Source organism: Drosophila serrata, unplaced genomic scaffold, assembly GCF_035046125.1.
Source record: "Drosophila serrata isolate PLE 108 unplaced genomic scaffold, ASM3504612v1 contig_189, whole genome shotgun sequence".
NCBI lineage: Eukaryota > Metazoa > Arthropoda > Insecta > Diptera > Drosophilidae > Drosophila > Drosophila serrata.
Genome location: NW_028257087.1, coordinates 84,676 through 108,244, shown reverse-complemented (window position 1 = coordinate 108,244; position 23,569 = coordinate 84,676). Strand labels below are relative to the sequence as shown.

General features: G+C 39.0%; 9 protein-coding genes across 17 annotated transcripts in view; 4 read left to right on the top strand and 5 right to left on the bottom strand.

The window, feature by feature from the left end:
* Positions 1-1,074: 1,074 nt before the first annotated feature.
* On the bottom strand, positions 1,075-2,187 carry LOC110188465 (chymotrypsin-1). Its single transcript, XM_020958194.2, has one exon. It carries the CDS (start codon positions 2,075-2,077, stop codon positions 1,256-1,258), a length of 822 nt encoding a protein of 273 aa, XP_020813853.1. The 5' UTR covers positions 2,078-2,187; the 3' UTR covers positions 1,075-1,255.
* Positions 2,188-3,014: 827 nt separating this feature from the next.
* Positions 3,015-4,025, bottom strand: LOC110188538 (chymotrypsin-2). The gene is made up of 2 exons (XM_020958285.2): positions 3,791-4,025; positions 3,015-3,665 (listed from the first exon to the last, which is right to left on the bottom strand). The coding sequence occupies exons 1-2, from the start codon at positions 4,003-4,005 to the stop codon at positions 3,038-3,040; spliced, it is 843 nt and encodes a 280-aa protein (XP_020813944.1). The 5' UTR covers positions 4,006-4,025; the 3' UTR covers positions 3,015-3,037.
* A 964-nt stretch (positions 4,026-4,989) lies between these two features.
* On the bottom strand, positions 4,990-6,053 carry LOC110188536 (chymotrypsin-2). Its single transcript, XM_020958283.2, has 2 exons — positions 5,265-6,053; positions 4,990-5,193 (listed from the first exon to the last, which is right to left on the bottom strand). Exons 1-2 carry the CDS (start codon positions 6,051-6,053, stop codon positions 5,122-5,124), a joined length of 861 nt encoding a protein of 286 aa, XP_020813942.2. The 3' UTR covers positions 4,990-5,121.
* Positions 6,054-6,152: 99 nt separating this feature from the next.
* LOC110188535 (chymotrypsin-2) lies at positions 6,153-7,690 on the top strand. The gene is made up of 2 exons (XM_020958282.2): positions 6,153-7,350; positions 7,411-7,690. Exons 1-2 carry the CDS (start codon positions 6,575-6,577, stop codon positions 7,481-7,483), a joined length of 849 nt encoding a protein of 282 aa, XP_020813941.2. The 5' UTR covers positions 6,153-6,574; the 3' UTR covers positions 7,484-7,690.
* Positions 7,691-8,458: 768 nt separating this feature from the next.
* LOC110188330 (chymotrypsin-2) lies at positions 8,459-9,525 on the top strand. Its single transcript, XM_020958038.2, has one exon. The coding sequence runs from the start codon at positions 8,511-8,513 to the stop codon at positions 9,375-9,377; it is 867 nt and encodes a 288-aa protein (XP_020813697.2). The 5' UTR covers positions 8,459-8,510; the 3' UTR covers positions 9,378-9,525.
* A 595-nt stretch (positions 9,526-10,120) lies between these two features.
* On the bottom strand, positions 10,121-11,102 carry LOC110188331 (chymotrypsin-2). The gene has a single exon (XM_020958039.2). It carries the CDS (start codon positions 11,100-11,102, stop codon positions 10,227-10,229), a length of 876 nt encoding a protein of 291 aa, XP_020813698.2. The 3' UTR covers positions 10,121-10,226.
* LOC110188568 (chymotrypsin-2) lies at positions 11,067-12,371 on the bottom strand. Of its 2 annotated transcripts, none has more exons than XM_086829188.1 (2): positions 11,625-12,371; positions 11,067-11,311 (listed from the first exon to the last, which is right to left on the bottom strand). In XM_086829188.1, exons 1-2 carry the CDS (start codon positions 12,354-12,356, stop codon positions 11,192-11,194), a joined length of 852 nt encoding a protein of 283 aa, XP_086685314.1. In that variant the 5' UTR covers positions 12,357-12,371; the 3' UTR covers positions 11,067-11,191. The 2 variants fall into 2 exon arrangements, with proteins under 2 accessions (XP_086685314.1, XP_020813987.2); XM_020958328.2 differs by having other exon boundaries at positions 11,067-11,287.
* Positions 12,372-12,554: 183 nt separating this feature from the next.
* Positions 12,555-13,423, top strand: LOC110188493 (chymotrypsin-2). The gene has a single exon (XM_020958223.2). The coding sequence runs from the start codon at positions 12,566-12,568 to the stop codon at positions 13,361-13,363; it is 798 nt and encodes a 265-aa protein (XP_020813882.2). The 5' UTR covers positions 12,555-12,565; the 3' UTR covers positions 13,364-13,423.
* A 669-nt stretch (positions 13,424-14,092) lies between these two features.
* The window catches only part of cher (filamin A protein cher), a 43,880-nt gene continuing 34,403 nt past the window's right edge, over positions 14,093-23,569 (top strand). For 4 of the 8 annotated variants that reach the window (XM_020957845.2, XM_020957840.2, XM_020957843.2 and 1 more), the window contains exon 1: positions 14,190-14,412. Coding sequence is in view for 3 of the 8 variants with exons in the window: in XM_020957846.2 (XP_020813505.2) it covers positions 17,838-17,852 (15 nt within the window). In the remaining 5 variants the exon portion in view is untranslated. Of the gene's footprint in view, positions 14,628-17,534; positions 17,853-23,569 lie in introns of those variants that run through there. The other 4 variants (XM_020957846.2, XM_020957842.2, XM_086829202.1 and 1 more) reach the window with 3 other exon arrangements.

Genomic DNA, 23,569 nt, shown 5'->3' with positions numbered 1-23,569 from the left:
GATAGAAGGCACTTGGTATTGAGAGCACAAGGTTAGACACTGATAAGTTTGTTTTGTTTACTTGGGAAATAAATCTTTATTTACATAATAGTAGCTTTAAATCAATTGATTAAATGGGTTCTTAAATAAGCTAAAAGTTGTGCTAATAAGGGGTAAATACGCTGCGATGTCTAGACAATTTTTATTGCTAGTATAAGGTTCTATAAAATCAATATCAAGATCTTAAAAGAATGGAAAATATTTACATACATAAAGTATAAAATAGAAAAATCCATTAAGGAGAATATCCAAAAAGATATGTTGATAAAAATACTATCGAAAAGCGATTCCAAAAATGATTCTTATAATTGATAAATTTATAAAAATAAATATATAAAGCACATAAAATATGACAACTTTTAAATATAGATTAATATATTCTCCATGCTTCAAGTAACGATAAAGTATCAATATTTTCTGTCATCCGTATGATTAAGTTTAGTTTATAAAATACACTAATTTTTTTATATTAATGCATTAAGTAAGTGATGTTTTGTATTGTATTATTATTAAATTACTGGTCAAATATCAATATATTTTGTAAATAATATATCTTTCACTTGGAAAACTAATAATTCTTTAACTACCAAGGCATTATCTTAGTTGCGTAGAAATTTTTCCATTGCTTTTTTTAAGTGTGTTGTTTTTTATATAAACTTTACAATCATGTTTATAATCATGTATTCCTGAGAACCAACTAGAAGTATTATGCATGTTTTTTTAACAAAAAAAAAAAAAACCCTTTCGTAGTAGTACCTTCCCTAATCTAATTTCTATTAAGTAATTCGATTAGGGTTAAGTATACTTTCCTGATGTCACACTTCTTCCGAATTTGTTTGTTTATGGACTAGTTTGCACCTGAGTCATTTCTGGGAACTCGATCATGATGGATCGAAGCAATGACTGACAGGTAAGTAAGTTATCTAAGGAGCCTGAAGTGGGGGATTTCTCGAAAAGAGTCTAGGAAAGATTGGAGGCTCTCCTCCAAAATTAGACTCCTTTGCAGGTGTCCGAAAACAACAAGACATAAAACGATTTTTATCTAAAACTGAAGCGCTATTGCACCTTTTTTTATTTGTTCATAAATACGAGTATATGATATGTGAGTGATAAAATTTACTGGCTAATTTGATCATTTGGCCATAGTCCATAAATATATGCCAATTTTTAGTGGCTACTTTTGTTCGTTGTGGCTTTTGCCCCTCTCGGGTGATATTTAGCAGGCAGTTCCCGCCTCCGTCATCATCTGTGCGATCCAATCGCCATAGTAGGCCACCGATGCAAAGACATCGGGATAACCAATGGCACAGGCCTCGCCCCAGTTGACGACACCGACCAGGTTCTGGTTCTCGTCCACCAGCGGACCACCGGAGTCTCCATGGCAGGATCCCTGTCCCTCCTGGGTGAAGGTGCACACATGACCCTCGCTCAGCCAGTTGACATTGCGGACGCGGGACTCACAGTTGGAGTGGGCGATGAACTTCAGATCGATCTTCTGCAGCTGGGTGGCATAGCGCCCCCAGGTCTTGGTGCTGCCCCAGCCGGTGAGGGTGAGCTTGTCCCCGACCTTGGGCAGACTACCCTTGGGGGCCAACCTAATGGGCTGCGTCAGAGCATTGTAGACAATCGGCTTGGCGGTGTGTATCAAAGCAATGTCATTGTGATACGCCGGCTTGTCGTGACCACAGTGGATCTTGGCTCCATCCACTAGATATTCCGCTCCTGGCTTGGTATAATCCAGAGTTCCAGTTACAATCTTCAGGTACTGTATGGGCCACTCCAGGCAGTGGGCGGCAGTGACGACGTAATGGGGAGCAATGATACTGCCACCGCACACATGCTCTCCAAAGGTGTTCATGATGGACACCTGGTAGGGGGCAAATCCAGCGGCGGCATCACTGCCACCAATAACCCGAGTCTCCGGCTTCACATAGCCCAGATGATGGTTCAGCTGTGGGATGCGCTTCACGGGCACTTGACGGGCCGAACATTGCGATGACAGGATCACCAGGACACAGGTCAATAGAAGCCACTTCATTTTGATTGATTAATAAAGTCTCTCTCAGAAATTTCTCTCAATGCTGTGATGTCTCCAACTTCCGTAAGCGGTTTGTTCACATTTTGTGCCTGAAATCGCTTTTATAGTCGAGGTTCGGGTTCTATGCGAATTTCCCCTTATCATGCCGAGAGTTTCGTATTTCTTACGAATGCGGTTCTGGCGATAAGCGGATAAGAGTCGAGGGAAGCTATGATAATGACAATTACCATAGCCCTGACTGCTGATAAAGGGGAATTCTACGAGCCATTCGGACTGAGAATGATGACAGACAACTGGCTAGCACACGACTACCAAAACATTACTCATACGCAATGTGGGCGGACTTTGGTCGCAGCAGGAGATCTTTAGACGTCGTCGTTCGATAGGGCAGCAATCGGAATGGAACTTTACTTGAAATTTAACTGGAATAATTGCTAAGGTTTCTACTACATAAAGATATGGAAGAAGGCATACCCTTGAGGAAAGCTATTTCCGTATTTATTATTTGTGGGAAACCTATGGTAAACAAAATGTTTTAGATAAAAAAAGTACGGATGTGTTTACCGCAAATATTTATATAAATATAGAGATAAGGCAAGCACAACATTTATAGTTTTGAGCTTCTGCTTCTCAGCTATAAAAAAAAATATATAAATAAGATTTTTTCTAAAGCAGGGTATTATTTTAAAAACCCATAAGAAAAACCCACTTCCACCTGCTTTTTATGATGGCAATTATTAACCATTTTTGACAATTCACTTATCACTCCTAATTACAACAAAAGCTAGACGTCTGGCACGGGGATTATCAAGATTTCCCAATTAATCAATTCAATTACTTCATTCGTTTACTATCTAAATCAAGGCCTTTGGACTTTGACATAATTTTTGGCCAGTTTCTAAGGAGAAACTTCCTTTGCAATCCAAAGACTGACAACAAAATTTCACGTGATTTTATTGCTTAGGAAATGGTACATCCATTAATCGTAGATTTAATCCAACTGTCGTAGAAGCTCAGTCGGGCAAAGACATCGGGGAAACCATAGCCGCAGGGTACGCCCCAGTTTCCAACACCCACCAGTCGTCCCTTGGCATCCACCAGAGCTCCGCCGGAATCGCCATGACAGGCTCCGGCTCCCACTCGTCCCACAGCGCAAAGATGACCTACGTCCAGCTCCCCGACCCCACCAAAGGTGGCATTGCACTTATCCGTCGGCACATAGGTCAAATCCAATTGTCGCAGCTGCCAGGCATAGTCCGAGCCAATCTCAGTGCTACCCCATCCGTACATGGTTAGGGTTTCACCCTCGACCAGATCCTCCAGCGGTGTAGTGGTTATGTTCTGGGTCACCTCATCGTAATCGAACAGGGCATGGGTCTTGATCAGGGCAATGTCATTGTGGAACAGTGGCTTGTCGAAGTTGCAATGAGACACCACCTTCTCCACGGAGTATTCCCAGCCAGCGTCACCCCAGTCATTGTATGTGGTGGTCACCACCTTTATGTTGTTCGTCCTCAAACCAGCCACACAGCTGGCGGCGGTGACCACCCATTGATCAGCAATGATGGCACCACCGCAGACATGGTTACTGCAGAAATCGATAGAAAGAAATTACTTATTGGAGAAGTTAGATATGTTTGAAAATCTCTAAACTTGATATCTCAGAAAATCCTTGGCCATATTTTCTAATCTTAAGGATCTAATATCACCTACCCTATGGCATTCTGTAGGGAAATTTGGTAGGGTGCTGCTGACACATCAGATAATTCTCCTCCTACGATCCGAGAGTTAAACTTATTTGCGGAGCCTGCGGCTTCCCTTACTCCTGCAGGTAAGGCGCGACGCCGAAAACCTGCCTCCGAAAAGGACACTGTGAGCAGGACGAGGGCAAGGACGAGCAGAGAGACCGCTCGAATTTGGTAAGACATCTTGGACGAGCTGTTAAAGTTGAACTAATGGCAACGAAGTGCAGCTAAAAATCAGCTAACCTTCGATATACGATATTCGGCATACGATATTAGATATCTGGCGTGATATTAATAAGCTGATCATAAAAAAATTGTGCAATCTCAATCATGGTCAGTCCAAGCGAAAAAACCTAGAACTCTCCCCTCGTAAAAATCGTTCAACTCTTAATAAATCGGCCATAGAAATCATGAGTGATAAGTACACTAAGGGAAAATAGTTATTAAATCAGAAATAACCTTAATGAGCTGCAGTTACTAACCTCTAGAAATATAACTACTAGAAATATAAATCATTTAATTATCTTAAAGAAGCTTTTATCTTTTAGGAGAATTAAGCATAAAATAATTGTTGTTGTAATACAAATAATATGAATTACAGATTATAGATTTATAGTAAAATTCTGTATAAAATAGTAACTTCAGGGTTTTTAATCTGCTCGACTTATTCAGAAATGGAACTAATGACTAATTTTTAATGCCAAAAACCATTAACCACTAAGATTAACTTTTTATTAACATTTTTTCTAATAAGAAATAGGTATTACTTTAATTTAATTAAATATACCTTTTCAGTAGACGAAAATAAAATCTTTCATTAATGTATCAATCTAATCCTCTGCTTTTGGTTTTTTAATTTAATATACAATTACTTCACTATTTGTTTGTTTTTCTATATATTTTATGACATTTAAATGTACTTAATAAAAGATACAGGAAACTATTGCAAACAAATTATTTAAACTATTTCCATAGCTTGAAACAAGTCTTCAGAATACTCTGTGATATTGAATAATAAATAAGTTTTATTATTAAGGATTAAACAATAAATAATTGCGATACTCAATCCATTTGAAAACTAAATAATCTCTGTCAACGGCTATCAACATAATGACACATGCTTACGCCATAAATAAATTTCTGTTAAATAAGGAAATAATCTTGAAATAAAAATCCAACTCATTTTTATTACAACGTTTAATAAAGCTTCAAGATTTCTATGTGCAAGAAATCAAGACTTGCTGAACTTTCTTTAAATCGCATTTTTCTCTCAGTGCACCGATAAGAGGTGGCCAATGTCTAGGCGATTGTACAGCCGTTCATGGTGGTACGGATCCAATCGTGGTAGAAGGCAGTTCTCGCATAAACATCCTAAATAAATAAATGGCCATAATTGTGATTATTTAGCCATTGGTTGGGGTACATTAAAGCAGACTACTCACCGGATGACCAAGACCGCAGGGCACGCCCCAATTACCAAGTCCGACCAATCGCTGCTGGCTATCAATCAGCGGTCCACCAGTGTCTCCATGACAAGCACCCTTGCCCACCGGCATCTGGACACAGACATGGCCCAGATCCACATCCTCTGTGTTGCCCAACAGATTACTGCATTCCTCAACGGACACATAAGTGCCAGAGGATTCCTTCAGATACCGGTCATAGGTGCCCATGGCTTCGGTACTACCCCAGCCGGCAAAAGTCAGAGTCTCACCCACATCCAGTTCATCAATGTCCGCCAGGGTGATATTTTGGGTCACCTCATCGTACACAATGTCCTCGGCCAAGTGCAACAAAGCAATGTCATTGTGATACAATGGCTTGTCAAAGTTGCAATGCACATGGATCTGATCCACCAGGTAGTAACTGGCACTGAGACTCCACCAATCATTGGTTCCGGTGACCACCAGCAGGTTGCGAGCCCTTAAAGCCGTCACACAACTGGCGGCGGTCAGAATCCACCGATTGTCGATAATGCTGCCACCGCACAGGTGATAGGAGTACACATTCTGGATGGATGCAATCCAGGGCCAGCTGCCCTCGGAGGCTGTGTTGCCGCCAGTGATACGTCCCTGAGGTTGGCTATTGGTTGCCTCCTGGCCATTGCGATGCCTGTTGACATTGGCGAGACCCGGCATGGGCTCACCACGCATCCTCATCGCCTCCGAGGAAGCCACCACCAGAAGAAGAATCAGCAGTAGCTGTCCCGGAAATTTCCACCAAGTTCTCATGGCTCTGTGCAATCGAAACTAAAACCCCTCGACCGGACCACCTTAAAATTACACCTCCTCATTCATTCAGATCTTATCGCTTCCTGGCCAAGCTTTTGGATAGCAGACTTTTTATGGAGGTCTGGACGGAGGCGATAAGTGGCATTCATTCGCCGAGTGGGTCTCCGGCATTATGAGCTAGTTGCTCCGCCGGCTCGGTGCATTTATAGAGCGCCGAGATTTGCCCACGACGGTATACCAGCTCCAATTGAACATTCCGCTGATACCGTTTGGGTTTTATCCTTAAACCCATAAAGATACCTGGCCCGAGGACCATAAAGATTCGGTGGTCAGTAGAAAAAACCCGAGTGGGCAAAAGCCCCGCAAAGCGATAAAATTTGTGTTTATATGGTGATTCCATATAAAAACGCCCAGTTGGGTCATACAATTTTCCATTGCTGGTCATTAATTCGCGTAGCTCTGTCCCCCATTACCGTCTCCACGTCCAAGTTGAAGTCCAAGTTGAAGTCGAAGTCTCTGTCATGGTGCTTGTCCGTCTCCACTGGCCTCTGTCCCTGTCTCTGGTGGTGTGTGGGTTGCTTCTGCTGGCCACCACCATTGACGTCACTTGCGGCAAGCGGCTGGAGCAGCCATTAAATCGAGGGGATCGTAAAATCCAAAGGTATGACAATCGCATTGTGGGTGGCCAGGAGGCACCGGATGGAGTGGCACCCTATCAGGTGTCCATCCAAACCACCTGGGGAACGCACATCTGCAGCGGTGTCATCCTCGATGAAGAATGGATACTCACCGCCGGACACTGTGCCTTGGATTATGGCCTCGCCGATCTTCGGATTATAGTTGGAACCAACGATCGTCTGAGTCCTGGCCAGACTCTGTTCCCCGACGAGGCTTTGGTCCACTGTCTGTATGATGTTCCTTATTTGTACAACAATGACATTGGTTTGATTCATCTGAATGAATCCATTATCTTCAATGATCGCGTGAAGATCGTAGAGCTGAGCTCGGCGCAGCCTCCGGTTGGAGCTACGGCCACTTTGACGGGTTGGGGTGCTCCGGAGAATAGCCTGCCCACGGTGCAATTCCTGCAGACCCTTAACCTGACCATCATCGATCAGGAGGAGTGTCGGAAGGCTTGGGATTATCACACCGGCATCGACATTGGCCACATCTGCACCTTTACAAAGGCAGGAGAGGGCTCCTGCTCTGGCGATTCGGGAGGACCTCTTATGTGGCAGGGCAAGCTGGTGGGTCTGGTCAACTGGGGACGACCCTGCGGTGTGGGCATGCCAGACATGTAAGTTAATATAAGCTACTGTAAATAGTTTATAAATATTATAACTGCCTTTCCCTTCAGGTTCGCCAACACTGTGTACTATCAGGATTGGATCCGCAGGACTCGATCGGGCTGCAAGAACAGGGTCACGTAAAGGAGATCGTAAAGAATATTGCTGACCGGGGCATGAATTTGCGAAATATATATTTATTTTTACTTGAACCAAGAAAAAACCATGTTGATAATATTGTACACTTACTCATTCGACGACGAACAAGGCGAAGGCCCAGGTCTGTGGTCAATAGGTGGGCAATCTAGGCTTTTATGGATCTGTTTATTAAAGGCTTATGATATCAGATAATTGTATATTATGTTTGCTGAGGCCGTCGAATGGTAATGCTTTAGACAGGCGTGCATACTCTGGGGAATTTTTATTTAATATTAATTTAGATTATTAATATAAATAATATTTTAGTAAAAGAGATAAATATAGATATAAGCGATTAAAAATAGGAAAGGGTTCTGAGATAATTAGGTTCTACATCGGGTTGTTCATATAAAATTAACAAAAGTATATCCTAAAGTGCAAAATGGAAAAACAAAAATTAAATAAACTGATTTGAATGGTACTTTTTATTTCACTAATATTGTAAATGATTATTTTTTTAAAACAAAATTAATGCCAGATTTTTATACAAAACTCGGTTTTGAATTTTTAGAACTTTGGAATAAAATTCAATAATTGTTTACTTTATTTTAATTATGCTAATGTCTTCGTATATGATTTTTTATCTTAAACATATTAATGTTTTTAATGTTTAACACCCTTTATCTTCTCTTAATAATATAATCCAGGTAATCCTTGTGGGTGTACCCTGTTTTTTGTATATTTTGTGAAAATATATCGTGTCAATGTCCAGTGGACGATCCCTTCCCTCCGCTCGGATACTGATTGCCCCCTTCACAAATCATTTATAATCAGAGTACGTCTATATCATTTTATGGCATGGCCAGACTTTATGGCATAGATACAACTTGCGGGAACATCGAAACCGATTTACGATAAAACTCTACACCGCTTACGATATTGAAACGATTTTTGGCAAGTATAAAAGGAAAATCACGACTCACATGCAGGTTTAATTGGTCTAAAAACGTTCTTCAAGCACTTTCGACCAATAATGTTGCGCCGCGGTCTATCTGCGACTGTGATCCTTGTGATCCTGCTGACCTGGTGCAGCCATTCCAGCAATGCCATTCGCCAGGCCCAGCTCAGCGAGGAGCAGCTGGCGAGGATCATGCAGGCGGGTGGAGTTACCTATCAGAATCGCGTGATCAACGGCGAGGATGCGGCACTGGGTGAGGCCAAGTACCAGATCTCACTGCAGGGCATGTACGGTGACCACATGTGCGGTGGAGCCATCATCAACGAACGCTTTGCCCTGACGGCGGCGCACTGCGTCTATGGCTATAATCCTCCCTATCTGAGAGTGGCCACCGGTACGGTGCGATGGGGGAAGCCGGATGCTCTGTACTTTGTGGAGGAGTACTGGGTACACTGCAATTACAACAGTCCGGATTACCACAACGATATTGCCCTGCTCAAGCTAAACGACACCATTAAGTTTAATGAGTACACGGAGGCGGCAAAGCTGCCAACGGAACCGCTGAAAAATGGCACGGAACTGATTCTCACCGGCTGGGGTTCCACGGAGCTCTGGGGCGACACTCCCGATGTCCTGCAGAAGGCCTCTCTCACGTATGTGGAGTACCCGAAGTGCCAGGAGCTCTTGAACAATGATCCCTTCAATGGACCCTGCCATGTGTGCACCCTGACGACCGGTGGCCAGGGTTCCTGTCACGGAGACTCCGGCGGTCCTCTGACCCAGAATGGTGTGCTCTATGGCCTGGTCAACTGGGGTTATCCATGCGCCACCGGTGTTCCGGACAGCCATGCCTCTGTACACTACTATCTGGACTGGATCAGGCGCATGATCTCCGAAACCTGCAGCAGCAATTGCGATTGCTATGCCAGCAATTATCCGTGAAGAGTAAGTTGGGAGCTGTGATGACTACAGATTACTTTGGAAGATTAGGAAATGATAACGATTTTGATTAATTTCTAGGATAAAATTAAATATACCTTGTCACATGCTTAATCATTTCACAGAGAATAAAGGTTTTGCTTACAGGATATATCGTATAATACTTTTTAAAACTATTTTGGAGTTAGTTTGGAGTTTTGATTAAAACTCAAAAAATATTTCTTTTAAAAGTAAATATATTCTCCCTTGAACAAATATTACGCTTACGTTCCATCGATGTTTTTCAAAACTATATTTGAGATTAGTTATCTTTAATTTGAAAACCAATCTATAAATATATATGTTTTAAAGATATAAACTATATTTTATCCTCTTTGAAATTTGGTTAGATAACTTTTTTTTTACATATAATATTTTCCATATAATTTTGTACTATTTATTAATATTGAATGCAGAATAAATATTTGATATTTGAAAAACATTTGCAATAAAGATTAAATATAATATTAATTTGCCTTCCAATCTAGAAGCAATTAAGTAAATATTAAATAAAATATTAATTTGCCTTCCAATCTAGAAGCAATTAAGTTTCGTTATAAATTATATTTGAACAGAAAAAGACTTATTAAAGGTTTAAAAAAGACAATAAACAGGCTAAGTCAGAAAAAGGCCTTAACTTTTTTATCACTTCCATGTAATTTAAAAACGAATGACCAATACTAATAACTAAGAATATTCCATTCAAATTTAAATCCATATTTAATCAAATCTTTTTTTTATTTTTTTACAAATCCATGTATTTAATAAGCAACATTTAAGGCTTGTAATTTAATTAATCAACACAAAACCTTCTCAATAGTAGCACTTGTTGTTGCCGCTAATCTTGCTACGAATCCAATCCAGATAGTAGTACACATTCGCCTGGACATCGGGAAATCCCACTCCGCAGGGTCTTCCCCAGTTGACCACGCCCACCAGCCGCCCATTGCTGACCAACGGACCGCCGGAGTCGCCATGGCAGGTGCCCTCGCCCTCCTGCGAAAAGGTGCAAATGTGTCCCACTCCCATGCTGGTGGTCTGATTGAAGATATCGTAACACTCATCGAAGGGCACAAAGCCCATGGTCAGCTTCTGCAGGTTCTCCATGGAGCTGCCATACGGTTCCTCAGATCCCCAGCCTGTGAGCACAATCTCGTCACCAGGACGCAGTGGGCCATTGGGAAGATCAATGGGTTGCGTTAGCTCATTAAAGGTGATGTTCTGGGTAAGCTTCACCAAAGCGATGTCGTTGTGCATATAGGGTTTATCGTACATGCAATGCATGTGGATCTCAGAGGTGTAGTATACCGCTCCCGGCTCTTCCCACTTATTGGTACCGGTGACCACGTTGACCAGGGCGGGTGTGAAGGTCTCCACGCAGTGTCCAGCAGTTATGATCCATTGTTCGTTGAGGATGGCTCCGCCACAGTTGTGGGCACCCACTACGGGCTGCAGGGAGACTTGGTAGGGAGCAAATCCAATCTCGGCATCCTGACCACCCTTAATCCTGCCCGCCAGACCCGTTGGATGGGGTCCAACCAGACGCTTGGCCTGGCCAGGATTCGGGGACTGGAGCAGCAGGAGGAGCAAGACGCCAACTTGGAACAGCTTCATCTTAAGGGTTTTGGCCACGTACTGAACACTAAAAGCCACTTTCATCGCTATCAAAACTTTATTAATGAGTTTCATTGGGTCTTATCGAGGGCCACAGTTTATCGTTGCCTTATAAACTGTCCAATTTTATGGACAACGATAGCCTCAAGTGGAATACGGAACTCCTAGACCTGCCTGGTGCTGAAGCCTCCGCATTTCACATTGCCACTCATGATGTTGCGCATCCAATCCACATAGAACAAGATGTTGGCATGGACATCCTGTAATTTATAGGAATATGTAAACTGGAAAATGGTAAGGTTCTAAAGGCTTGCTAGTTTAGTTATTACTTGGTCTACTTTTGGATACCATTATATGGTATTAATATCAGACATATTTTAAAGGCCATGAGTTGGTTTTTCTATGTTATCAGACTGGGAGTTATAAATGATACCAGAATAGATTTGCTTACTTATATTTCAGGGAAGTTATGTAAATAAGTTAAATAAGGAATAGGAACTGTAGTTACTATTTATCAGACAAATGAACTAGCAGACAGGTAAAGATTTTGTAGAAAAAGATTTTCCCCACAAAAACCTGAACTAAAAACGAACTTACCGGCGCTCCAGTGGCACATGGCCAGCCCCAGTTGACCAAACCCACCAGGTAGCCATTGCTGACCAGCGGTCCGCCAGAGTCACCATGGCAAGATCCCTCGCCCTGCCGCGAAAAGGTGCAAATGTGACCCACATCGCAGGCAGGATCGTTGCTTAAAAGTCCCAGGCACTCTAGATGTGGCACATAGCGTAGATACACCACCTGGAGATCGATGGGAGCGATGCCCCAAAGAACCGTAGAGCCCCAGCCGGTGAGTACAACCTCATCACCTGGCTTCATGGGCATCTTGGCCGTGGGAATGGGCTGGGTGCGTTCGTTCCACACAATCGGTACCTTCAGATGCAGGAGGGCGATATCATTGTGCATCTCTGGCCTGTCATAGTTGCAGTGGATGTGGATAGCCTGGAGGAAGTACCTGCCACCTGGTTTATTGTACTGATTGGTGCCAGTGACCACCACCAGAAACGCGATATTGGCATTGACCACGCAATGGGCGGCGGTGAGGACCCATTGCTCGGCGATGATGGCTCCACCGCAGGAGTGGGCACCGGAGAGGCCCTGCAGGGAGATCTGATAAGGAGCGAAACCCTCCGGAGCCGCTTCACCACCAATGACCCTCTGATCCTTGTATACACCCACTCCGGTGGCGTTTCCCTTGACACGAATGGTCCAGCCGGAGGAGGTGATTCCTCCAAGCGTCAGCAGGAAAAGTAGCAAGGCCACTGGTGACATTTTGGTTCTGTGCCTGAGAACCTAATGAACTGCTTGCGATTGCTTTCTTGACCATTTATCGGAATCAGATATAAAAAACAGTTTATGGAGCGCGATTCGAGGGAACCTTTGGCCATTCGTGTTTACGATGCCAATGAATAAATCGCTCAATCAAAACTGCCGAGGGTGAAACTAGACTAACTCAGTCAGTGGTTGCCTTCATTCCCGTCATGGCGTTCCATTTGCTGCTCTCTGTGGTGTTGGGTACGCTCCTCCTCCTCCTTCTTCTCTGCGATGGTCTTGTGGCCCAAGAACACTTTATTGTCGGAGGTCAGAATGCCGTCGAGGGTGATGCTCCGTATCAGGTGTCGCTGCAAACCCCCGTGGGTAGTCACCTGTGTGGTGGTGCCATCATCGCGGATCGCTGGATACTCACCGCTGGCCAGTGTGTCAGAGGTTATCCAGTCAGCCGGCTTCAAGTGGCCACTGGAACTCTTCGGTATGCGGAGCCTGGAGCTGTGTACTATCCGGATGCTATCTATCTGCACTGCAATTACGACACTCCCAAGTACCAGAACGACATAGGACTGTTGCACTTGAATGAGACCATCATCTTTGATGCCAAAACGCAGGCAGTGCGTCTCCCGACTTCCCCCTTTCCACAAGGAACCTCAGAGCTGGTGTTTACCGGATGGGGTGCCCAATCGGTGGCTGGTAGTCTGCCCTCCCAACTGCAACGCGTCCAGCAGCAACATCTTGGGAGACAGGTCTGTGCATCCCTACTCTCTGCTTACGAGGATCTGGAACTAGCTCCTGGTCACCTCTGTGCCTATCGACAGGCCAACGTAGGAGCCTGTCACGGCGACTCTGGTGGTCCGCTGGTCCATGATGGCACCCTAGTGGGCATCCTCAACTTCTTTGTGCCGTGTGCTCAGGGCGTACCGGATCTATTTATGGATGTCATGTACTATAGGGATTGGATGCGACAAACGATGAGTGGCAATGGCAAGTGTGCGCAGGTCAATTAACAGACAATAATTGGTTAAATAAAAGCTGTTCAAGACATAAGAAAAACTTGTTTGTTTAAGAGGAAGAAAAGTCTTCAAAGAGGAAAGATTAGAGTTTAATTTTTGAATGAATGAAGTTTCTTAAACTAAAACATTATTTTTCTTTTTTTTTCAATGAGAAATCTTATAAAGAATTCCATAAAAGTTTTCCTAAACAACAAAACTAAAAGTTTCTTACCTGAAATGTACGTTAAGAAAAAGTATCATTTGATTTGAATAGTTTTTTAAAATTTCAATATGTTGAAACTTTTTTAGAAGAAGATGAATTTGACATAATTAAGACGTCTACATTTTTGAAATACCACAGGAATTTGTGAATTTTTTACGAGCTACCTAATTCCCAATAAAAATCATGCTTTCACTAACAAAAGAAACTTTAGCCAATTGTCCCCTATTTTGAGTGATAAAAAGATTCCTGGAGGAATTGAATCTCTTGGCTCTAGGCCAAAGATATGATCCAATGGGCAGACAAAATGTTCGAATGATTCATTCTCCCGCCACTTTCTGATTTATGGGTGAGGTCTTCTAGACAGGGAAGTGTCTCCCTGGTCACACGTGTCGCCCTGCTCTAATTAGAATCAGGTAGAGCAGATCCCAGACACCATCAGAGACACGCTGGTGGCTGGTCTTAGTCATGTTTTGAGTGCGCCTGACAGAAATCGCTCACGGCGCATGGAAATTCTGAAAATATTTCTTTCTTTTCGCGCTCGCTATTCAGCCACCAAAAAGAAACATAAACAAAAAAAAAAGAAAATCTGGGAAAAACACTCAGTTGTGGGTTGTGTCTTGGCATTTTCGAAAAGATTTTCAGTTGCTGCATTGACTTGGACGTGTGCGGATCTTGAGTTTTTCGTTTGGAATACGCGGCGTATACGCAATATTTGATCTACATACATATATGTAGACGCGTGTGTGTTTGTTCAAATTTTTCTATATATACGCGAATATATAGCAAGTGAAATTTCGCAACTTGTGTAGAAATTGTTGAAAAGCCCAGTGAAAATGCCAAAGTATGTGAAATAATGTCTCCAATAAAGGCAATTGCGCGTTGAAATATATATGTGCATACGAGTGATGAATAATTCGCGGAAAAGTGCTGTTTTAGTCGAACAGAAATATATATACATATGTTATATATCCATTAAATATATATGTGAAATATAGTAGATTTGGAATATTTCTTGTCTTGCGGTTGCCTATGTGAATTTCTGGTGTGAAATATTGCGTACGAGAGGCGTTGCCATTTTGTGATACATTTCCCCCTTTCGGCCTTTTGCTGGACCAAGAAGCGAAGAAGCCATTAATTGTTTTGGCTATGAGAACGTAAAGTGCATTTATGTGTCTTGAGGCGCCAGATGCTGCTAGTTTTGGTCTTTATTTAGCATCGATCGCACGCTCTGGCGCACCTGAGAAATTTCAACTATACCTTGGGGGATATTGAGCAACTCTCCGGGGGCCTTAAGTTATTTCTTTTCCAAGTGATTTAATTTTATTTTTGATAGATCAAAATTAGAAGAAGAAGTACACTTTCTTGGCATCCTGGGAAAGTTTGCCGGCACAGGGTCCTGGGAAGCCGCAGGGTTGCTGTTCTGTAGGGGTTCGTGCTGTGGTCTCTTGTTGCGGAGTAGTTGTATCCGTATCCCAGTAATAGGAGCCAGTGGTCTCTGGCTGAGCCTCAGTGGTATCCTGGGACAAAGCACATCCTGCCAAGATACACAGCACCACAAGGATTGATACGAACTTCATTTCGATGAGTTTCCAAAGCGACTGATTAGGTCTCCGTAAAATATCTATCTTATATATAATGATTTATCTACGCATTTTGGATTTATTTATTCATCCAAAACAGTTGGTCTCAATTCTTCTTGAAATGATCTATAGTCAAAGTACTATCACAAATATTTGAATTGGCCTAATTTGTGTGCCTTGCAGCTGTTGTAGTGAAAGCATTTACTTAAGAACTTTTGGAACCACCTTTGTATACTCCTTTGCTTTTGTTATTGCATCCCGCTGAGCTATTGTTAATTGTATTCCATTAATTTTCTTTCAAAAATATGTATGTATGTACGTATATACCTAGGGGCAGAATCAAGGAAGGAAAATAAAGCGTTGGCACGTGAAATTACTTGTCGGCAACGGGGCGTATGCGCAACATAAAGTATTAACAGCCAGAACAGCTGTTAAAGAGATATTCAAATGGCATGAATAATGATAACAAATATAAATAAAATTTGTTTAAAACTACACGCGCTAGGCGTCACACTCACACTGGATAATTGAATATATTTTGGATTTAAAATAGTTTTGGGTTATTTTAGTTACATTTTATTGAGACAAAATATTTATCTTTCCATTATTGTGTTATTTTTTACTCTTTTTATTCTGTTATTTCCTTACATATATATTAAAAGAAAATTTATTGCCAAATAAGTTAGTCATTTAATTTCTTTACATAAATATTTATATAATATTTTACACCAAGAAAGCTGTTTAAATATTATACAAAACACTTTCAATCAAAACATAAGTAGTATTAAGACCAGAACTCAAAATGTTGTAATAAAAGATTCTCTTTTCAAAGTCTTTAAGTATTGTATAGACAAAGCACCATATTCTCAGTAACTTTAATATTATTGAATTTACGCCAATTTTAATTACATTTCTTTGAAAAAAAAACCTTTATAGACAAGTATCTTGACTTCCTTAACATTCATCTTCCAGAAAAGTACTTTTTGTTTTATGAGTTCTTGCGATGGCGATCTTTTAGCTTTTGAAATCACGTAATCAAAATTAAATTTACGATATATTTAGCGTGCTCTGGCTGCGTTTTATCTAAGAAAATACATAAACATTGGCCGAGAGAGTCTTTCGACCCAAGAAAAATAAAAACCAACAATTTATGACAGCTGATTTAGCCGGCGGAGCGTATTAGTCATATCTACTAGCTGCATAGTATATGCTTTTGATTTCAAACTTTTATATGATTTCACATATTTTATTCGCAAATAATGAGTCAACAGGCGGGGGAACACGGAATGCAAAAATGTGGATATTATATAGCAGAAAGCGAATTGTACTTGAAACAAGTCAAATGAGGCATTCGAACAGGAGTCAGCAAACTGAAAATCTAGCAAAAAATAAAATAAAAGACCGCAACCAGTTCTATGAATAGAATAACAACAAAATCAGCTGCGCGTCGAAAATCACAAAATCACATTTGCTATGACTTAAGAGGGGGCCAAGACTGGGGCAGGACGGGAATTGGCCAAAAACCTGCCAAACAGAGTCAAGAGTGCAGTTGACGTCGCAGTCGGCGTCACATGCAATACCAAAAAAAAAAAAAAAACACAACACAAAAACACGAAGCAAACTAAATATTGAACAAATTATGTATTGAAGATGTAAGCACACTCGAGGTTGTCTATATATTACGGAGAGAAATGATCACTTTATTTTATAATCTTAGCACATCGTTTAAGAACAGAATGAAATTTTCTTTCGAGTTTAGACTGCCATCTCTTATAAGAAAAATGCAGAATGTATAATTATATCGTTACTTTATAGATATTTGCCATAAAGACCGATATCTAAATTGATATATTGGGATAGATTGAGCTTGATAAAACGGATTAATTAGCGCCTCCTTTTTTTTGGTTGGCCATTTTTACAAATTTGTTATAATAATCATTTTTTAACAATAAATGTAATTTATATATATATTTATATTTATACAGATATTTCTTATTTTCTATAGCTTTGACTGCATTATTTTTCTCCGTATAACAATTCAAACTTTTCCCTAGATATCAGATTGGTGGCATGCGCCTGATTGGTTGGAAATTCTAACAATAAAAACTATGTCTATTAATTTTCAAAATTTTGCTTAACCAAATTTAAGGATTTTTTTTATATCTATTGCCATATTTTGTTATGTTCGTATTTAACTAAAACTTTAACTAAACAATTTATTTTGAGTGACTCAGTATGGCACTTTCTCAACCCCTGAGCATCTCTAGACTGTCATCCTTGGCTGTGTGGGATTCTTCTGAGCAAATAATAATAAAGAAATTGAACAAATAAAGCTGCGCGCAACGTTCTGCTGCATAAAAACTTAGAGCAAAGAGGCGCATACAACTCAGTCGAGTTGAGGAATTGTCGCGGCCAGTACGAATCGAGTACGAGTGCAAACCGAACCGCGCAGGAAAATATATTTGTTTATATATATTTTCAAATTGAATATTTTGAGTTTTGTTTACGAAATAGCAGAGAGCCCCACCACAGTGTGTTTGTTGTGCTGTGTTGTGTTGAGTTTCCGAAAAACGTGCTCGCCTTTGTGCCAGGCATTGTGCAATTACTAATTAGCGGGCCAATCAAGTGATCAGTATTAAGCATTCACCGAAGTATTACGATTCGAGATCATTCAACACCCATCAAAATGGCATCCAGAAGAGTGAGTGTGTGTGTGTGTTAGGTGGTCCCTCCCATAATTATCCTACACCCACAATTTTCCATTTGTGGGTTTTATATATATTCTTACAAGCGTATTTGGAGGACATGTGGTTTTCATTACCCTTTCATAAAAACAAAAAATATTTTTGTCAATTTATTTTTAGTCGACAGCCACAAATTTCTGCTCACTTGCGCCTTCGGTGTGTAAATGTTGGGTGTAATTTTAGTTTCAAATAAATTCAAATTAATTAAAATGGAAGTGAAAATTTATTTAGCATTTCATTGGCGCTGAACGAAGCTGAATCATATGCCATCTCAACCGGCGATGCAAGTGGCGCCTCACGTAGTCGCCATCGCATTATCGCATTGTCGCCGTTTTTGGCCCGATTCAAGCGGTTTATTTCCATATTGGGAAGAGTCAAATGTGGCCATAAATGGGCAGCAGGCCAAAGCCACACTCGGACTCCCTTGGGGAATGTAGTGAAGGACTTGATTCCAAAAACAAAAAATCAACACCAAATATTGTGTGGCGAAAACAAAGCATCAATAGATTGTGAATCTAACTTATTTCGGTTCATTATAAGTCTTTTATATTTTTGAAATACGGTCAAAGCTAGCCTTTGTCTTGATAACAATTTTGCCTTATTTTGACTAAAACGATGGCCAAGTTAAATATCACAAAGCCTTCCAAATATAGTATTTTATTTATAAATTTTATTTATAAATCAATATAAGTCTTTTCATTAAAGTCAGATTTTCCTTTCATCGGAACTAATAAATTCATTAAGTATCCATGTAATTAGTAGTATAGTAGTAGTGTAGTTTAAAATTGTAAAGTAAAAAAAGAAATCCGACCACTTAACAGTTGGATGATAGTAACGAGTTTATTTAAAAGAAGCTATTTATACTTGTTGATAAAAATAACTGACACAATTTCATTATATATAAAAAAAAACAAGTATTTATTTATTATCACCCTATAGTTTTGACTAATAGAAAAAGTATAACTTTTTGCCACCGCAAGGTCCTTGAATATTTCCTCCACAAGGGGATCGAGGAGCTTCAGTTGTTGCGGAAGCTTGTGTTGTACTTGAAGGATCGTAATACCAATATTCTGTTGTTGTTGAGTCACCAGACCAATCAGATCCAGATCCAGATCCGGATCCAGAGGCTATAGCAAATCCAGTCAGGGCACACAGAAGCAGGAGAGTGGCAATGAACTTCATCTTGGCAACTTTCTACGAAAACTGATGATTTAGAAAAGAAAAATTGTTGATTTTATACCCAACCAAAGAGTGTGACATTTATTGAAACATGTGTTGGAATTTTAATTGCGAATCAAAACTACTACTATTGAACAGTTAAACAAATATTGAAACTACCTTTTATAGCGTATTAATTATTCCATTTTTGAGGAATAAGAGAACGCGTGGATAGTATTTACACAGATTTTGTATATCTTTTTCGACATTTAAAAGGAACTACATTTAAAGTTAAAAATACAATCTGTTGTTTTTAATTCTGATGCAAGACAATAAATTTAAATGAATATCTACAGATTTCCAAGACAAATTTATAAATTATAATAAATTAATAACAATAATTATTCAAATCTAAAACAATTGTAGGGAAAATGAACAATAACCACATGCAAATCCTATCCAAAGCAAAAAAGTATTTAGTAAAGACAAAATAAAACATATTAAATTGTTTAAATTATATTTGTTTAAAACCTCTGTCAACTATAAAATACCGCTAAATAGGTATAAAGTTATCTTTGTATATAACATTTTAAGTTGTACAGTTTTCCTATACACAGTTCTTTCATTTCAACTCTAAAGTTAATTAAAGAGTTTGTGTTTCCCATCAAAACAATATTATTATAATAATATTCATATTAATAATAATAATAATCATATTCTTCCGTGGGCTTATATAAATTTTATTTCTTAACTTTAACATAATAATAAATTTCAATTATAAAATATTTAATATAAATTGTCTCAGCTGTTTAAAAGGAAATAGTTAAATATATTTATTATTATTTTAATAATTTATTATTATACAATATATAAAACCGGTCCATTTCAATCAACTCTTTTATTTTTTTTAATAATCATTTATTTAATATGCAATTATTTATTTATAAAAGAAATACAGTTTTTTGCCGCCGCAGGATCCTGCACATGGTGGTGCCTTAGCTGTTGTAGTATCCTCCCACACTACAGTTGTGCTTGGAGGATTATAGTAATCATAATACTCTGTTGTAGTTGAATATGACGAGGCAGCCACGAATCCAGCCAAAGAGCACAGAAGGAATAGGATGCTAAGGAACTTCATGTTCTTAGGATTCTGCACATAATGAGGGTTTATAGACCAAATTGGTTCATTTTATACCTACCATCCCAGTTAGCCAGATGTTGAGATAAATATATATTTGCGAGATGCAAATAAACAGTTGCGTAAATATTAAAGGTGGTTGCTTATGTTTAGGTATTTCTTAGAAATTAACAAGGAGTAAAAAATATAGTATACTTTTTAACGTTTCAAACAAAAATTGGGCCTAGATTATATTAGCTTTGACTTAGACTATTAAAAAAAGACTAATATATTGTTCAATATTTATAATTGATAAAAGCATAAAAGAACGCTTTACCTGTGCAAAACCTTTAGGTTTTAAAATTTACTATAATAGGTTCTTACCATAAAAGGTTTTCTGGATTTTACAGTTTATGTTTTTAGCTATGAGATATTAAATATATATTAGAATTTATTTTTTTTACAGATAGATTATTATATGATATGATATATGTTTTTGGCCCGAAGGTCCTTGGAAACATTTCCTTGTTTTCAGAAATACCCTGATCGATATATAATAAAGAAGAAACAGAAAGGAAACCAACAATGAGACACAAAATAAATAAAAATACTTTACTCTTTCAACTTTTAACTTTCTTTCAAAACTAATTCTTTTGTGCAAAACCGCTGAAACTGTATAAACGTCCAAATTTATATACTCATCAGCAAAATATTGACACAATTGTGCTAAATATATTTGCAAAGCAACTCCTATTATACTTACTTCAAAGTAATTCTACAAATACTGAAAGTGAATAATAGAAATATGGGAGACCTGAGTACTTTTCCATGCCATTCATTTATAAGTACAAATTATTAAGAAATTAAATAATTTTTGTATAAGACAAATAGAAATATTTTACTGTTTAAAAGGAGAAATATTTTTATTATTAACCCTGTTTTACAAATTTTCTAATTGAAAATGTATACTTTTTGCCCACATCCACCTCCTAAGCACTTGAGCAGTCCACAGGGTCCTTGAGGTCCACAAGGAGACGATGGAGATGAGGCAGGAGCCAACGTGGTTGCACTTGAAGCTTCTGTGGTTGAAGCCGATCCGTAATCTATTACAGTTGTTGAAGACGCAGCTAGGGCAGATCCCACTATGGCACACAGAAGGAACAGAGTGGCAAAGAACTTCATGTTGATATCTTTTCGTGGAGACTGATACAGTTAGTGATACAAATTCCCCATTTTATACCATTCATCTTAGTATCCGCCATATTGACACAAATGGGCTTCTGCAAATTAAATCTTAACAAAAAAAACAATAAGACAGTTAGTTAAACACAAAACTGTCAAATTCATTTTTTATTGCTTAACTTAGCTACATTTTGATACAGGTTTTTGTACTTAGAAAGCAGATCATTGCGTTTAGTATTGATACGTAGGGTTCCCTATATAAGCAGTTAATGTTTTAAATCTTTCTTTCAGACAAAAATCCAGAAGAAATATGTCTAATTAATATTTTCACTATGTTTTGCCTGTTAAGAAAATAAAACCAAATGTACCAGATACCTAGATACCAGATCTAGATTGACATAAACCTACAAGCTCCAATAAAAAATAAACTTTTGTATTAGTTCTTTAACGACCTCTTGAATATAACCACTTCATTATAAAGAAAGTAATTCCTGCTACATTGAAAGAATATTTATTATGTTCAAAATATTTTGGTCACATTTATTATTTCACCAAATTCGCTGTAGACTCTTTATTTATTAAAGATATAAACTTTTTGGCCGCATCCTCTGGATCCGCGACATGGTTTAAATAGATCGCAAAGCCCAATTCCACAAGGTACTTTGGTTGTGGTGTCAAAACTTGTATCTGTGGTATAGGTGCCTGAATCTGTGCCGGGAGGTAATGTTCCTGATACTGTTCCAGATCCTGAAACTGGAGCCACAATGGCAAAGCTAACAATTCCGCAGAAAAGGATCAGGATAGTGGAGAACTTCATCTTAACTTTCGATTGAGATTAATACCTTTGAGTCGAAATTTTGAACTTTTATACCTTCCATCTTCGGATCCACAATAAACACAACATATGGGCCAATAAGCCAAGAAAAATTAATAAATAATATTTGCATTAATACAAATATCAATCTAAGCTTTCCAACACAGTTGGCCAAATATTTAATAGATCGATAAAAGTAATACAAGCCCAGGGGAGCAATTTAGCAACTGCCACATTTTATATTATTTTCCAGACATATATTTTATTATTATTATATTTTGAGAATGTTGTATTGGGTCAGAAATTAGTTCTTCACTGATTTTCAAGCTTCTGACTGAAATTTAAATACCCATCAAGGGTATAAAAATGAAAAGCTTAAACTCAGTAATCCTAAGATTAAAACCTTTGATGAAATGAGTTTTTTATCATTCTACGTAGAGTTAAATATACTTCTGTAGAGATCATATTGACCCTGATTCCAAGTCCTTTTCTTATTTTGGATATTGAATCAATCAAGTGAAACCTGCCGAAGGACTCGCTGCCAAAAAACGGGCTCTATGCAGTCCCCAGGCTTCGATCTAATCCGCTATCGATCGATCATTCGTGTGTGATGATCATATAGCCATATTGCCATAGCTACTTGCTTTGACTTTGACTCATTTGGCTAAAATTAACGAATTCTAACGATTCCTAACCATATCGAGAAGGTCGCTGGTTGTCGGCCCCATTTGCTTGGCTCATTCACTTGTCTGTCTGGCCGTCGCCGTGCATTTGTGTCTGCCTTTCGTTTTTGCATTTGACCAGGTGAAAATCAGGGGGGGGCTAGGGGTACTGGGAATGTGGAATTAAAAAGGCATTGCCAAAAGCAATCCGCAAATATGCCAAATATTTACCAGAATTATTTGGTCTTCTTTATGGGTATTTATTATGGGTATGGGTGTGCGAAAAATGAGTGATTCATTTGATTTTATTTTATGGTGATTTCTGGTTTGGGTTCCCGTTTTTGAAAAGGGTCAAGAAATGGAGATTTAAGGGCTTGGTCATTTTTTAGATTTAAAAAAAAGAAAACGGTTGAAAAATTTTAATATTTATTTCTTTTATTATTTTATCAAATTCATAAGCTTATGTTATTACCTCATTCGGGATACAGCGGTTTGAATCACTAATATATTTTGCTGACAATTAGTCATTGCATTAAATTACTTTATGAGTAAGATATAAATATTATTCAAGCGTAAACTGGTTATATTTTTATTTTTTAGGTAGAACCCAATCAAATTAATTAAGCTTGAAGGCGAAGCCTGAGCAAAACGTATTTTTCAAGGGTATACAAGAGCCAAAGATTAAGTTTAATAGTAATTAATAAATAATAAAAAATAAAAGAATTACAAATTAAAGATTAC

Bases quoted from the DNA above. Each gene is read 5' to 3' on its own strand.
- LOC110188465 (XM_020958194.2), bottom strand. From the start codon at position 2,077: ATGAAGTGGCTTCTATTGACCTGTGTCCTGGTGATCCTGTCATCGCAA.
- LOC110188538 (XM_020958285.2), bottom strand. From the start codon at position 4,005: ATGTCTTACCAAATTCGAGCGGTCTCTCTGCTCGTCCTTGCCCTCGTC. The intron at 3,666-3,790 runs GTAGGTGATATT...CGATTTCTGCAG, and splicing joins TCCCTACAGAATGCCATAGG to TAACCATGTCTGCGGTGGTG.
- LOC110188536 (XM_020958283.2), bottom strand. From the start codon at position 6,053: ATGAGAACTTGGTGGAAATTTCCGGGACAGCTACTGCTGATTCTTCTT. The intron at 5,194-5,264 runs GTGAGTAGTCTG...TTATTTATTTAG, and splicing joins CCTGCGGTCTTGGTCATCCG to GATGTTTATGCGAGAACTGC.
- LOC110188535 (XM_020958282.2), top strand. From the start codon at position 6,575: ATGGTGCTTGTCCGTCTCCACTGGCCTCTGTCCCTGTCTCTGGTGGTG. The intron at 7,351-7,410 runs GTAAGTTAATAT...CTTTCCCTTCAG, and splicing joins GGTGTGGGCATGCCAGACAT to GTTCGCCAACACTGTGTACT.
- LOC110188330 (XM_020958038.2), top strand. From the start codon at position 8,511: ATGTTGCGCCGCGGTCTATCTGCGACTGTGATCCTTGTGATCCTGCTG.
- LOC110188331 (XM_020958039.2), bottom strand. From the start codon at position 11,102: ATGAAACTCATTAATAAAGTTTTGATAGCGATGAAAGTGGCTTTTAGT.
- LOC110188568 (XM_086829188.1), bottom strand. From the start codon at position 12,356: ATGTCACCAGTGGCCTTGCTACTTTTCCTGCTGACGCTTGGAGGAATC. The intron at 11,312-11,624 runs GTAAGTTCGTTT...ACCATTTTCCAG, and splicing joins CATGTGCCACTGGAGCGCCG to TTTACATATTCCTATAAATT.
- LOC110188493 (XM_020958223.2), top strand. From the start codon at position 12,566: ATGGCGTTCCATTTGCTGCTCTCTGTGGTGTTGGGTACGCTCCTCCTC.